Source organism: Nanorana parkeri, unplaced genomic scaffold, assembly GCF_000935625.1.
Source record: "Nanorana parkeri isolate BGI_ZX_2015 unplaced genomic scaffold, ASM93562v1 scaffold454, whole genome shotgun sequence".
Classification (NCBI taxonomy): domain Eukaryota; kingdom Metazoa; phylum Chordata; class Amphibia; order Anura; family Dicroglossidae; genus Nanorana; species Nanorana parkeri.
Genome location: NW_017306722.1, coordinates 171,725 through 186,958, shown reverse-complemented (window position 1 = coordinate 186,958; position 15,234 = coordinate 171,725). Strand labels below are relative to the sequence as shown.

Genomic DNA, 15,234 nt, shown 5'->3' with positions numbered 1-15,234 from the left:
AAAAAGGGGGGGGGGGGGGGGGATTAAGTACTGTGCTGTACTGTAACTATGCATTGCAGCCCAATGAACATTAATTGCACACCATTGGGCATGTGTTATGTGCAATATAATGTGTGCCCACTGATGCAAATGAGGCAAAGGTTAGACTGAGAGAGGGAGAAGCAGAACAAAAAGCCAATCAGTTGTGTTGCAGTGCACATATGCTAACAAGGTATATGCTGACGGGCAGAGAGAGCATAGTGACAGTGAGCTTAGTTCGTCACTACTGCTGCTTACGATTCATTGTATAGTTAAGGGACAAGGCCTGGTTGTATTAGTTGACCGCAGTAGAGAAGATTCAGGTCTTTTGACATCCAGGGGTGTGCAGTGGCAGAGCTCTGTAAACGACAGGAATGCATGGACAGAAATACAAATCCATCAGCAGTAAAACGGCCTTATATGTATTTAACCTGCATATTTAGCTATTTGCCTAAACTTTAGCTACATTTGAGACGCATTTAAATGACTAGTTTTGGATGGACTTCTACAAATCCTCTTGACATACGGTACATTAGTTTTATCTGTACAGCTTAATACTGAATGTTTCTGGCCACACAGATTTGAGTTTTTCTTAAATTCACTGTCATATTACCTATCGGCATTGCTGCTTTTAAATATGCAACACGCATTTCAAAAATACAAAGTACTACAATATTATCCTCTGGACCAAGGTACAAACTGCAGAGTGATTTAACTTCTGCTACACTCAGATGCCAATATTCAGTGAAGGGTGTTTGTACTACATGAACAATGACTTCTTAGGAGGCTTTCATCTGTGGCGCTCATAAATTATTTATAGTCTGAGCTATAAATGTATTTCCATAAAAAGTATAAACATTTCCTCAACAGTTTATGTGCAAAGAATACATTAGGAGTCTGAAAACCCACCATACTCCGGGACCTGCCCTGTTCCACGCTTTAGTAACAGCTTTACTCTTCTTCCTCCAGATTTAATGAGTTCTATTGCTCTAGCATGTGTCATGTCTCGTGTGCTTTCCCCGTTGATTTCTATGATTTGATCACCGACCTGTCAAGTAAATAAAAATAAAAATAGATCAAATAAAGCAAGGAGTTTAATAAAATGTGTATTTTCAAAGAATAACATTTTGCTCAACATGTTACAAAAAGACATGCTAGTCAAACATCAAGGCAAATGTGCTGTGATGGCTTAGACAACTCTGTCTCCAGTAAACTATATAATTCAAGATAATTAACTGGAGCTTTAGAAAGTTCAGCTGTTCAATTCAGTTGTCAACAACAATGCGGTACAACAGGCTCTTGCAATGTTTTCAATCTCATCTATAATACACCAAATCGGAGTCTGTTTTTGATGTTGAGATGCAATTGGAAGTCCTGCAAGTGATTTAAAGCAAAACGTGCAGGGTTCCTTTTTACTGTAAGCAGGAATGAATTTGCCAGGTCTATGCCTAGGGAGGTCAGTATTTTGATTTTGGCTTCTGGAACGTGGCACAGGGCTCTTGATGTAAAAAACAAGTTTAAAAAGAAGTGTTTCCTTACATATATCTGACCCTTAACATTAATTTAATCACTTCAGACCAATATGTTACTTCCCCTTCCTGTCCAGGCCATTTATAGTTTTGAGTGCTGTGACAGTTTGACTGACAATTACGCAGTCATTCAACACTGTACCCAAATAAATGTTATAATTTTTCAGATCAATAGAGATATCTTTTGGAGGTATTTCATTTAAAAAAAAATGTTTGACTCTATAAAAAGGCACTGGTAAGGAGTGACACCTATAATCGTTGTATAGGCAATGGTACTGGAATGCACTGGTACTCGCTGTGTAGTCACTAGTACTGGATGGCACTGGCACTCGTTGCACTGGTACTCGCTGTACAGTCACTAGTGGAGATTGCAAAAATTGTAAAGGACATGATCAGCTTTAGAAAGATATGGAAAAGATGATTCTGTGACATTTACTAATCACAAGGGCGAAAAAAGGAAAATGCTTTCGGTAGTAATTTATTAATTCACACAAAGTGGTACTAAATATTAAGGAAGCATAACTGGTAATTAGTAGCAGCAGAAGGCCATTAGCTGCTCTAATCTGCTTTAATCATACATAGCCTAACCTCACAAGATAAACCATTTCCTAGAAAACATCAGAAATTTAAAAGATTTAATATGTTATAGGGAACATTTATAAATGTAACGTGGCCTAAGCAGTAACTGAGATCAAATATACCTTTTATCTTGATTTCCTCCTGAAAAATATCAATGCCCGTCCCTGTATGTGAATATGCTTAGGCATGCTTATCTCCAGTGTTAAATCAGGTACTGCTGTCTATGATTGTTAGTTTTAGGAGATTGTGGAGGAAGATTTACTGATATCACTACTGTGCTACTAACTGTTCTCCTTGCTGGAGGCTCTGGCATAAAGGAGTAAAACCTTGCCTCTACCAATATGGCCACCTGCACACAAATACACAGTGTAAAAAGGGCCAGTAATGGTGGAAAAATCTGCTGCAGCGAGACCACAGGCATTACTGATTACTAGTCATTTGTCCTCTGCCTGCCTTTTTTGTGGTACAGCTTCCAGATTTCAAGATCTACCTCTTTAAGGTAAAACCCTCATATGCCACTTTGCAAAAAAGCCCAACACGCTTATTCTATAACCAAACGCAAGTAGTAATTCTAGGATGCCATCTGGGAAACAGATCCACAGCTTATGTACTCTTTGTCCAAGACATACAATGGTAATCAGAAAAATAGTTTTTCCAATTTCCTTGTGTGGTCCCAGAAGTCTAAATTGTACACTGGAGTTTTACACAGTCTGCATAGGTAACACGAGCGTATGTGATATGTACATGTCCATGATAGGTACATATTGACTGAAGTTATGTTTTTTGCGCTTAATAAATGTAATGTTTAAATATCTACAAATAACTGCACAAAAGGTACACATTTCTTATTTTCATTTTACCTAACATTTGCATTATATTACCTTTATTAAATAACAATGAAAAAAATAAAAATAAAAAAAATAATAGCTAGTAACCAACTTCTACCGCATGAGCACATTTATTTTTACTCTGCACAGGCTAAACACACATAGTGAGATGAGAAGAACTGACATTTTGATCTAAGTGTATTGAAACAGTATAATATGATTATTTCTTGTTTTTTTCTCACAACTGAATTATGACAGATATTCATATCTCATTTGTTTATGTTGTATCTTCAAACAACAATATTGATGCCCTTATATATGAAAGTGGCATAAATACAATTTCTAGTGTGATGTGAAGTTAATGATGTGACATATCTGCCTCTGGATGTATTTATTCCTTTTTTATCCTGTTTTTCTTTGCTAGATTTTCTTGCAAAAGTTTATTAGACTCTAAATTTACCAAAATTGTCCAAATTGTTTGTTTCTTATATTGTTGCCTCGTACACAAATGTACTTAAAAGTAGTTTGGCTAACACGAGTACCACTTACGTGAACAAGCCTTAAAGCAGTGAATCTGACAATAATCAAACATTTATTGCAGGCGAATATTCCAGGTGAATGTGTTTTAAATAAACTATTCCCCACCAGCAAATGTTTGGTGAAAGTCACATATACTGCTTTTATACATATGCCCCATAGTGTGTCACTAAGCTTATATTTATTGTTACATTTATTTATACATTGAATCTATTACAGACAATTCCCAAAGCACCATGTGTTAGCCTAAGAGACAGCATAGCAGAACTGCATGTTTTAAGGTACAATTTGCCTGGCTGAAACCTTGGACTTGGTTACTGCTGATGGGTCATTGTGCTGCATAAACAGACTTCTTTCATCAAACAAGCAAATGCACTTTTCGGTATGTGAGTGTGCCTCTGACTGCTAGTCTCTCAAGGTTTGGTGATGTCACTACTGTGCTGCTCTCTGTTCTTGCTGGAGGCCCTGCAGTGAGGAAGCAAAGCCCTGCCAAGATTGCTGCCTCACACACGGAGACACAGTGCAGAAGGCGGCATGGCAAGTCAGTAATGGGGAAAGGTTAGCTGCAGGGAGACCACAGGCAATAATGGTGACTGGTTCTTTTCCCTCTATGTGCCTTATTTTGGGCACATATACCATAGTTAATTTCCTCTTCAACAGCTCTTGTTTAAACATAAACATAATCTGATAAAATATAACCACCTATAGAAGATGAACAACTATATAGTTTAGGATTTGCCTCCATTCATGTTTTGTCTGTCCCCTCCTTATGACATCATGCAGGCTGACAGCACAATTTTGAAAGAATAAAGGAAATAAGGTAAGCTCCCATTGTACTTTTTTCTTGTTCAGAGCTGCTCTGCCATGACATACAGTACTTAGGATGTGAAATGGCCACAAAACAGCTAAAATTCCAATCTCTTAATGACAGCGCTGTGTGGGCATTATGAGAAACTGGTTGGTTTTTACATAAAATAATGTAGCTTTTCTAAATAGATTGTGTTGTGAGGACATTTTATACACAATACATACACAGTGAATCATGGGGGCATCTACCCTAGACTACCCTAGTCAGTGAAATAGTCACAAATATTTGACATGATCATCTGTATGTAGTGCTTAGTCCAGTTTTAGGGTGGGAATTTCCTTCAAAGTGGATTTCAACTGAAATGTATGTAAGGTATGTTAATGGTTTTGCCGTCATGGACAAATAAAGTATGATATAAGCACTAAATGAGTTGCCTTTTCTAAAGAGAATGCCTTTTCCAGGCTTCCTTTTCATTGCTACAAAACGAAAAGCTTGGGCTTGGGAAAAGCTTGAGATCTCTGTTGAATGTGAAGATCAAACTTCAGATTGGTTCCTCTAAACCGAGAACATGTGACCAAGGCCTAGGCTTTTAGTCATAAAACAAGTACTGAAGGAGCCTACAGTAGCATTTACTTGAGTAAGAATGAATATTGAAGTCCATTTAGTGTTATTTATTTAGCCATCTTAGAAAGACTGTTAATATAACATTACGTTTATCATTGAGTAAAGGTTCACTTTAGAGACCAAGATCCTTGAGACTTATTGCAACCTAAACAGCCTCCCCTTCTGTTTTGAATTTGACATAAACAATATAACGACCCTTATTCCCCAGCATGTGCCTGTTTTCAAAAGCCCAGTGCAGAAACAGGTTGAAAGGTGTCATTGGAAAAACATTTTTTTTAGCTACCTACTGACCTGCAGTCTGACTTTAGCCATTATTATTGATAAGAAATCTCGTAGCTATGTTCTGACCTAAAGTCTGACTTTAGCCATTGTTATCGATGACTGTTTTCGTCTTCTGTGATTCTGACATCATGTTATGTACTGTTATGTCAGAAAATGTCTCCTAATATCAGGGCAAAGCAACCCCCCCATACTGCCTACCCCACCTGCACATTCCCATTCATTAAAAAAAATTGAAAAAACTATAAGGCCACGTAGTCGCAAAGAATAAAATAAAACATATTAAAATTGTTGATTATAAACACAATTTGTGTTTTGAAATACTACACTTTATTTCAAGGAGTTCAGAGTGTATTACTGTGGGCAGTATATGGAGGAGAGATGTGTGGAGGTGACTTCCTGCACTTATTATTATCCCTCAGCACTGCATTAAAATGATGGCCACATAATCATGTGTTAATTAGCATGCAATATTGAACAATTTCGGACTTACTACCCTAAAACTATAGGCCGAAGATGTTTTCTAGCACTCCACTATCCAGTGTCCTTTGAGGTATCTGTAATTTCCATTCTACGTGATGCTCAGTTTTGACCCACTAGGTAAGCTTAGAATTAACAAAAAGCTAAGACATTGGCAAAGACATGAAAATGCTATGAGTAACAAAACATTTTTCTTAACACGATTGTGCTATACTGGAATTATAGCACTCTGTGTCATATTTGACATTGCTGTGTTCCCAATCTTGTTGTTTTTCTGATATGCATATTATAAGAGACTATAGCTCTGTTACATCTATTATTTAACCAAACAAAACAATAAAGAGACTGCCCATGGAACAATGTCCAGGGGAGCAATTGTTTTAATGTTTTCTTCTGACAAGGCACATTAATGTGTTACTGAATTTATCAAGCAACCATGGAAGCCAGTGATAGTTCACTAGTTACATTGCAGTCCAAGAATGTTTACTTCTCCCTCAAGCTGTTAATGAACAACATGTCAAAGCTTTAGTGCAGAAATCAGCTGAAGTAGTAGATGAATACAGTTCAAGCATTAAGTAAAATAAAGCCTACAGTTAATTCTTCACAGTTCTATACTCTTGGAAGGGCAACTTCCAACAAATGGAATCCAGATTAACACAGAATTGCTCTGAGCACAGGAGTTTGGAGAAGAAAGCCCATTTATATATATTGAGACACTAAATTTCCCTATGGAAGCTGTGCTCAACAATATTAGGGATAATTAGATTTCGTTATGCTGAGAGTTACCTAGTATCTCTTAAGGGCATGAAAAATATCATTAAAAAATGCAAATAAAAATGATCCACAAACTGCTACAAAGAAACAGTACATATACAGATCTATATCACATGAATATTTTAACCTTTTCCCTGCCACCGACGTAAGGCATACGGCGAAACAAAACTGTTCTCAAACTGCCAGGTCAGTATGGCTTACGTCGGTGGCATTTACCGTTCTGCTATAAGCTCATGGTCGCTTTAGCGACCATGAACTTATATCAGAACTGTTCCCCGGATGGTCCACTAAATTAATAGCGGTCATCAGCGGCGTGATCACGATGATCGAGTGACATGAGATCAGTGGGCGGAGAGGAGATAGGAGCCGCTGTCATCCTGTCAGTTTCAGGTTGACAGCGGCTGTGTGCATGGCCGAGCGGAGGATCTGTAAATATCTGTGGTATTTATGATCCTCTATTCAGAGCAAACACTAGAGTAATCATCTGATCAATGTAGTACTATGTGTCCCCAGTTATGAATGATTACATCACTTCCTGTTCATTCATGATTTTTTTAATATGGAGAAGCATGCACTACAAAGGCTTCTCCCCATTCAGAAACTGGTTGATAGTAAATATTTTACTATCAACAGTTTCTGAATGAATGGGAAGCCTCTGTACTGAGTGCTTTCCATTCATTTAGAACCAAAGCTGCAGAAAAAGAAATTGAGGACTCTGTGTTTTCTATTTCCAAAGGGAAATGTCAAGGTTTTGTTTAGACCCCAGATATTTCACCATAGCCCCCCCAACAGAATTTTTTTTAAATTATTTAAAAATAAATAAAAAATGTGTAAAAAAAATTAACTAATAATAAAAAAACGCACCCCCCCACCACATAACATACACATGCACCATATTGTGGTGTATGGCATGCACATGCGCTGCAGTGCGTTGTTAGAACGCAGTGCATGATTTTTACTTTTTTTCTTTAAAAAAAACATTATTTTAACTGTGGCAGCACATGGCAAAGCCTTGTGACACATTGTCATGCATTGTGATACCTTGTGTTGCAATTAAATATACGCCTGTATCATTTTAATCACAACACAAACACCAACACAGCGCAAAAACGATTTTTAACATAAGTCTTTTAACTATTTACAGTTTTGCGCTCCTTTTATGAGGCGCAATTTTAACTGTGCAAATATTTGTTATTTTTTAACTCAATAGTTTTGTCTTTTAGATTTAGTCTGAAAATAATATTTTTTTTGTGCACGGATACTGATTTTAGTGTGCTTTATCAATTGAATTGTGTATTTTTATCGGTTTAATATTAATTTGAGAAACATTTACGCAATTATCGCAGGGCCTACAAATTTAGTAGCACCATCTTTTTATTCTACAGGGCCTGTGCTACTCAGAAAATATATGGTTTGCGGGGTCTTTTACTAACGATAGTAACGCAGCAGTTCAAAATCAAATCAATGGGAAAAATTGCAAAAATGGTGTGGCCAGCTGAGGTGCAAAGTGTTCCGGAGGGCTTGGCAGCGAATGGTTTAATGGTAACTTACACAAAGCAAGTGCTGGAGTAACCTTGCCCTACACAACAATATGATATTGTTTGCTTAAAATATGAACACACTTCCATAGTCAGGATACATACATACATAACTAAATAACTAAATAAATACATAAATAAATAAATGTATTTCATTTACTAAGCAAGTCAGTAGTTAAAGTATAAGGCATTCAATGCATTTGTCCTAGAAGAAGTAAATATGAATATGGCCATTCAGATCAGGTTATGTGAGAAATACTTTATTTTTAGCACTGGGAGTAGATATTAAACATCTAGAGCTTTGACTAGGTTTATAATACCAGTAGTTTAAAAAACACTGTTTTTAATTATTGATTGAAAAACAGTAGTAGCACGTATTTAATGACATGCGTCTTTAAATCCTCTATATAAAAAGGACAGCGTCCCCTTTAAAATGAAGAAATGCATCTATCATGCCTTGGTGGTCTTTATGTAAAAACATTTTTTTTTGTCCATATTACTGGGACCTCATATCCATACTCTGCAGAATTCAACTCAGTTCATTTCCTATTACTACCTTAATGTGACAAGATTTTACTCTGAATATTTCATTTAAACAAAATTAACTCCCTAGAACAATATGTTTAATTTCCTAAATTACAGAGTAATTAAAAAAAAATAGTTTTGTGATTGGACTTGAATATGGACTCATGGACTGATGGAAGTCGAAATTATGTCACAAAACTCTACTGTGGTAAAGTATAACTAAAGGCAAATCTTTTTCTTTTTTTTAGTTAGAATTATATAGTGTGAGGAGGGGTCTGTCAGGCTATTACAGTTGTCTGTACCCTGTTAGGGGGATTCACTCTCTCTAATTATCCTCATATACAATGCCACCAGGAATGAAAATGATAGGTAAGTCCAAAATTTTGAGGTACCACCTGAACAGAAAATAGAGGGGAAATCTTCCAATAGGGACACTTGTTCCCTTGACCACTTTCTTGTAGGAGATATTCTTAGTGTAAATACTTAAACCAAACCTAAACCTGATAAAGTTTAAAATGCTGTAGCTTTCCTGTTCTTAGATGTGGTGGCTGTATTAGGTTTTTTTTCAGGCTTATTCTATTTATTTCTACCTGGTGATGCTGCCAGTAATACACTTTCTGTGCTAGGAGGACAATCCTTATTCCCCACACTGTATCTATGGAGGAGCAGTGTTGATACTCTAGGACAGGAAGTGTGTTAGGTCCTACAGAACACCTCCCACTCTCATCTCCATACCATAGGGGAAGGTGTAAAGTAAACTCCAATATATCATATTTTTGTTTTTAGGTTTACATATACTTTAACATTTTTGGAGCCACAGACATAAGTACTACATTTCTGGCAGCACCAACCAAACCGACCTACAGACTCCTTGTTTCTATAGTAGTGGAGATTTTGTTTTCGCTCCCATAGCCGGCTTTCTTGTGGAAGTGATTTACAGCCTCCTGATTCACGTGTGCGGTAATGCATCACGGTACCCACCCGCCATGTGCCCCAGGCTCAGCTGCCCATCCTGGGTGCATGGCATCCATACAGCTGTCACATGAGAGAGTGGAGTGACCTCAGCAAATGTCCATTTGCTGATTGTCCCTGGGTAGAATTAAACTGGAAGAGATGAGCTTTATGTCACTTCTGGCTTCAGAGCTGTCATTCCCTGCTGAGGCCGGAAATTAAGTTAGTGAAGTACAATCTGTGCTTGTTTTGCTGTTTATTTAGCAGAGGTGACATTAGGGAACTTATAGGCCCATCATGTCTCTGGCAAAGCAGGTCTGGCAGTGAATGTATTAAACTAAATGTATCCAGGCATTGTTTCTCACTATCACCATTTCACTCAAATAAGGCTTTTTTTTTTTTAATGCAGAGAATATATGACATTGGAACAAGAGTTGCAGATGTCACATCCATGAGTGGAAGACCTGCAGTTCATCCCAAACTCCTGTGCTAAAATGTCTCTGCTCAGCACAATCAATGTCATTACAGTCTGGCTCAACACCCATGGTGCAGTCAAAACAGCTCTTCTCTGCTTTTCAAATTCTTCATCTTTGCACCTTTGTAGAAGATTTATGGTGTTTGAGTGCAAGAGGCAAAAATTAACTTTTTCATACAGATGGCGCCCTCAATCACCTTTTTTGTTGGACACAATAATTTCACATGACAACCTCAATCACTTTTTTTGTTGCACACAATAATTTCACATGGACAATACAAAAGCCTGCAACAACATTGCTTTATAATAATAAGTTAGATTGTATACACATTATATGCACTTTATTAAATAAATGGGAATCAGTGAAGGATAGGTGCACTTAAAAGCAGATTGTTTTTTATTAGCATACTATGCAACATTGCGAATTTAACCCTCTACCTAGGTTAAATTCGAAAGTATGTATATACATACAGTCATTTTCTTGAATAAATCTACCTAAATTAACTTACCCTCATTCTCCCATTTCGTATTGCAGGGCCATCCTCTGCTAGTCTGAGCACATACAAGTCCATCTTGTATTCTCTCCCTCCACGTATGCTGAAGCCGAATCCTTTAGCTCCCTTCTCCATCTCTACTGTGAAATAGTCATATTCCTGCAATGTGCAGTTAAGATATGTTATAGGTTAAAGCTTGCTGTGATTTTCTCACAATGCTCAGTATGCAATCGGTGCTCATCATTGTTTTGAACATTCTATGCATTATTAAACATTGCTTACATTCTATCAAATTTCCAGCAAGTTGATGAAAAACTGTGCATCATCAATAAAAATCTGAAAACTAAGAATAGAAAATTTAAGATTAAAACAGCCCTTCAGTTTTGAACCTACTGGGCTGGGTGCACATTTAAGGTTTTGTCACTCTTATTACTAATCATTTCCCAATAAACATGAGTTTGGATCAGTCAAGTGTGCACCAGAAAGTGAGAGAAAAATTCAGTAGGACTTAGGAGGAACCTCACCAGCAAGTCTGTTACCTAGATGTTTCACTTTTACTAATGGTTGCCTAAAAGCTTTGGTATCATAACTTTTATCAATCATGCCAACCCAAAGTTTCACATCACTGAGGTGTAATTGAACAAATGGGGAAATTGTTATTCATTTTTGCAGAAATAGCTCCTACAGGGTAATCTGGTCATCATCTATGTCATCTATAGAGTTCCTATTTAACAAATGCACATAGTTCGCATTGGTATATATTTACTGAACATAAAATGTAAACGTTCAAAGAATTGGATTAACAATTATGTATAATTTTATTAGAATGACCTTTGTTGCCTCACTGCCCTTGTTTGGTATTTTTAGTATTTAATTAACTCAAGAGCACATACGTTATTAGGTGCAATTGATACCTCAGATTCTTAGGCCTTATTCCAGAGTTCCTTGTGACATGTTTGATGATTAGACAACGCACCTTTGCATTGATCTCTAGAAAATCATTTCTAAGGACAGTAGTTGCTTTCGAGGCAACCCCAACCAACAATGGGTTGTATTAGGATGCCAGGTTCCAAATACCAATTTTTTCAAGATGGCAAAAGTTCACAAACATTTTCCATCCATGACCTCAACTTAAACCACTTCTTCAATAAAGACATGTCAATATTTATTGAATGTGACAGAACGCTACCTCATTGATTCATTCATGCAGAAATACAGAGCACTTGGAAGATTCACAAAACGTTTCCCACAACTGTACACATTTTTTCTTAATACAAATAGCAAGATATTATATCAAGAGTTTAAAACAATGTCCCAATTAAAAACACCTATTAATAAGTAGTGTTTTGATTTTAAATTTGAGATTTGAAAAGCCCAAAACAGTGCAACTAAGCGGTCAATTGAGAATGTAATTTCAAATATTCTTAAAGCGGAACTTGACACACCAATTTAATGTCTCCCAAAACAGTTACTTTCAAGGTATGCAAACTTATAAGGTTGTCATTCTGCTTATTTCAGTTCTCAACCAAACTTTCAAGCTCTCAAATGACTGATGCCATAGCTGATTACATTTGCAAAACCATGGCAACTGCAATTTAAACAGAGGCTAAAATGACATCTTTCTTGGCTGTATGGGATAGGATGTTGTAGTTCCACTTTAAACTAACTGGAAACATGGTTTCTTTTCAAAATGCTTAAACCAAAAGGCAAAACTTCTGCTTACAGTTCACATATCACATCACATCCACTAAACCACAAAGGAGATTTTAGTGGATACAGTTATGTAATTCATTTTCCATACTTTGATAACATTAGAATAAGTGGCTTATTTTGCTTCAAGCTATATAAACATTTTGTTGCATTAAAACAGGCCTATCTGAAACTGAGTAGCCCACAGGAACTTATGCCAACAGTCAGCCTATAAATATTTTGAGTTAGAATCCCTCCAGGCAAAAGCCAGAGTTCGCAGACTGCTAGTCCAGTTTCATATACTAAAAATAAAGCTGGGAAATACATTATCAGAGAACTTATGAATGTGTCTTATAGGTTTTCAAATAAATGTCATGCATTATGTAAACACTTACCTGGAACTGTCGGTAATCAGGGAGTGGATACTGCCTAGTGTCAGGAGAATGTTGCCGGTAATCTATTAGGGGAGGTTGCCTGTAGTCCAAAGGAGGAGGTTGCTGGTAATCGAGTACTGGTGGGTGTCTATAATCTACAGGAGGCTGCCTATAATCCGCTGATGGCTGACGGTAGTCTGTAAAAGGTGGCTGCCTAATGTCTGGCTTTACATCTTGTCTGGCTTTTACCTCTGACCTGTAACTGTAAAGAGAATGATATCACTTAAAGATACAAGGAGGTTGTGAAATACATTACTACAGGCAGTTATTTTAGGAATATCTCCACCTTGTGCATAGATGTAAGGCTCAATTCTATAATGCATGTTTTATTTGTCATAACAACCATTGCTGTCAATTGATTATTTTAAACTCTCATTAGCTCTCAAAACTAAATATAATGATAATGCATAAAACATATACAGTCGCTCAAATTAAAAAATACCTATAGTGCTGTTTTTAGTTTATTTTAGAAAATGTAATAAAAACCATCAGTTACAACTGGGCTTCTACAAAACCTTAAATAATCAGTATGAAATGATTATAACTATGTAGGTTTATTTATGAAAGATTCATATTTGGCCTTCCACACATAAGCCTGAGGAAGATTTTCAGAACTGTCTCTGAATTGAGAAATCCCCTGATTTGCCAATCAGACTGAGTGTCACCTTAACATGTGTGCATTAACACAATCTGTTATGTGCATTAAGGCACACTGATTAAGGCAGCCTATTCATCTTAAATGGGATGGGAACGAACCTTAGCACATGAAAATTGGATATCTGCTTTTTAATGCAGCACACTGCATTGCACAATATGTGTTGTAGTGGGCTGCAGTGGGGGTGCGTGACCCACTACTGTAACAGTTACTTTGGGTAACATTCAAAATGAATGACACCGCACTGCAGTGCATATATTACTGTGCATTTTAAGAACACATGCTAATACGCACATTTTAATGAATATCACCTTACCACACCAGTGTGAATGGGCCCTTGCATTTGCTGTGATCTTATGATGATAATACACGCTGACCATGATTTACTAAACTTTCAAAGTGAATTTTCACTGGACTTTTGCTTGCAAATGACTGGATGATTGAAGTCAGCACAACTTTTCAAAATTCACTATACTAAGTCAAAATTCACTATACTAAGTCAAAATTGGCTTTGCAAAGTATCTAATAACATGCAAGCAAAAAATCATGTGCAAGTGAAAGTAAAAATGCTCTGCTCCCATGGTAAATCAAGCTCACTGCTTAATGGTTCTTCAGCATGCACAATAGTATCTGAGTTTAATAAAGTGCTCCATATTTAACCCTGCAAAGAATTTTGTGGAAGGACCACTTATAACTGCATAGGATCTTTGAATGGAAGATTATTTCCTAACACACAAAACCAATCATATAAATATCAATGGGAATGCAAATAAGCTCCAGGAATATTGTGCCTTAATTAAAAAGGATGACATTTAGATTTGTGTGCCTGCTAGGAAAACTAATGGACCTAATAAAAGTTACCTATTTTCGTGACCTTGCAATTGTAATGGCTGTGGGGGAGGAGGCTGTGCTACTGGACTGTGCTGGGCTACTGGACTCTGCTGCGCCATGGGGCTGTGTTGCTGGGCCATAGGACTCTGCTTCTCCGAACTGGGTGCAGACGCTGGGCTGTTTAAATCTGTAAAAGGCAAAAGTGTCAAACATAAGTGTTGAAGTGTTAAACATAAAAAAACTATTTTTTTCCCCCTAAAAGTACTTAAGATAAAACATGTAAAAAGAAAAATCAGGGGTGAATTATATTTTAAATGTCAAATATTGTTTACATTCCATTATGGGGTATTTCTTTTCAACACCGTCTTTCTGTGAAATACGTCTCAGGATTTAAACATGTCTAGTTATTTTACGCAATTCATAACTGCTATGATATTCTGATTTTCTATTAATTCCCTTTATACCCAGCTATTTAAAACTGTAGCTCTCAACAGACCTCAAGTGTTACATTCACCCATTAAGTATTTTCCTTCAGCCATACAATGGACAATGATATAGCTTGAAGTGATGATATATTAGAAGAAAAAATCAAACTAAGGGTACATGAATGGAGCATATGGAGAACTTCTTTGGTGCACATCGGCACCAATGACAAAATAGGAGGAAATTGTGTCCTAAAAAAGGAGTTCAGAGACCTAAAGGAAAGGACCTCCCAGAGATACTGCCGATGCCACGAGCCACTCTGGACAGACAGCGTGAGTTGAAGGAGGTTAACAAGTGGCTCCGGAGCTGGTGTCAGAAGGAGGGATTTGGTTTCCTGGAGAACTGGGCTGACTGCGCAGTCAGCTACCGGCTCTTCAGCTGAGACGGGCTGCACCTTAATGGGGAAGGTGCAGTATTTCTGTGGGGAAAAATGGTAGAAAGACTGGAGGAGCTTTAAAAACTAGATAAAGGGGGGAGAGGGTGAAAAAATAAAATTACATAAATTAAATGGTGTAAAACTAAACACGGATACAAATAATACAGAAAGAAGTAACAGAGGGGTAAATAGTGGGCTCACTCCAATCGACACAGTTAACATAGTCAAATATGTAGTAAATCCTACTTTACCTATTTATATCCAAGTAAATATATTTAGAAATGGACGACCTATATCAAGGCCGAATAATACAAATAGTGGAGAACAA

The 15,234-nt window shown here is 37.0% G+C and overlaps 1 protein-coding gene across 1 annotated transcript in view; it reads right to left on the bottom strand.

The window, feature by feature from the left end:
• The window catches only part of MAGI2 (membrane associated guanylate kinase, WW and PDZ domain containing 2), a gene marked incomplete at its 5' end in the record, with an annotated part of 203,533 nt that overhangs the window by 33,690 nt on the left and 154,609 nt on the right, over positions 1-15,234 (bottom strand). The window contains 4 exons of the mRNA XM_018560419.1: positions 928-1,066; positions 10,454-10,597; positions 12,523-12,763; positions 14,078-14,234. Coding sequence (XP_018415921.1) covers positions 928-1,066; positions 10,454-10,597; positions 12,523-12,763; positions 14,078-14,234 — 681 coding nt within the window. The remainder of the gene's footprint in view (positions 1-927; positions 1,067-10,453; positions 10,598-12,522; positions 12,764-14,077; positions 14,235-15,234) is intronic.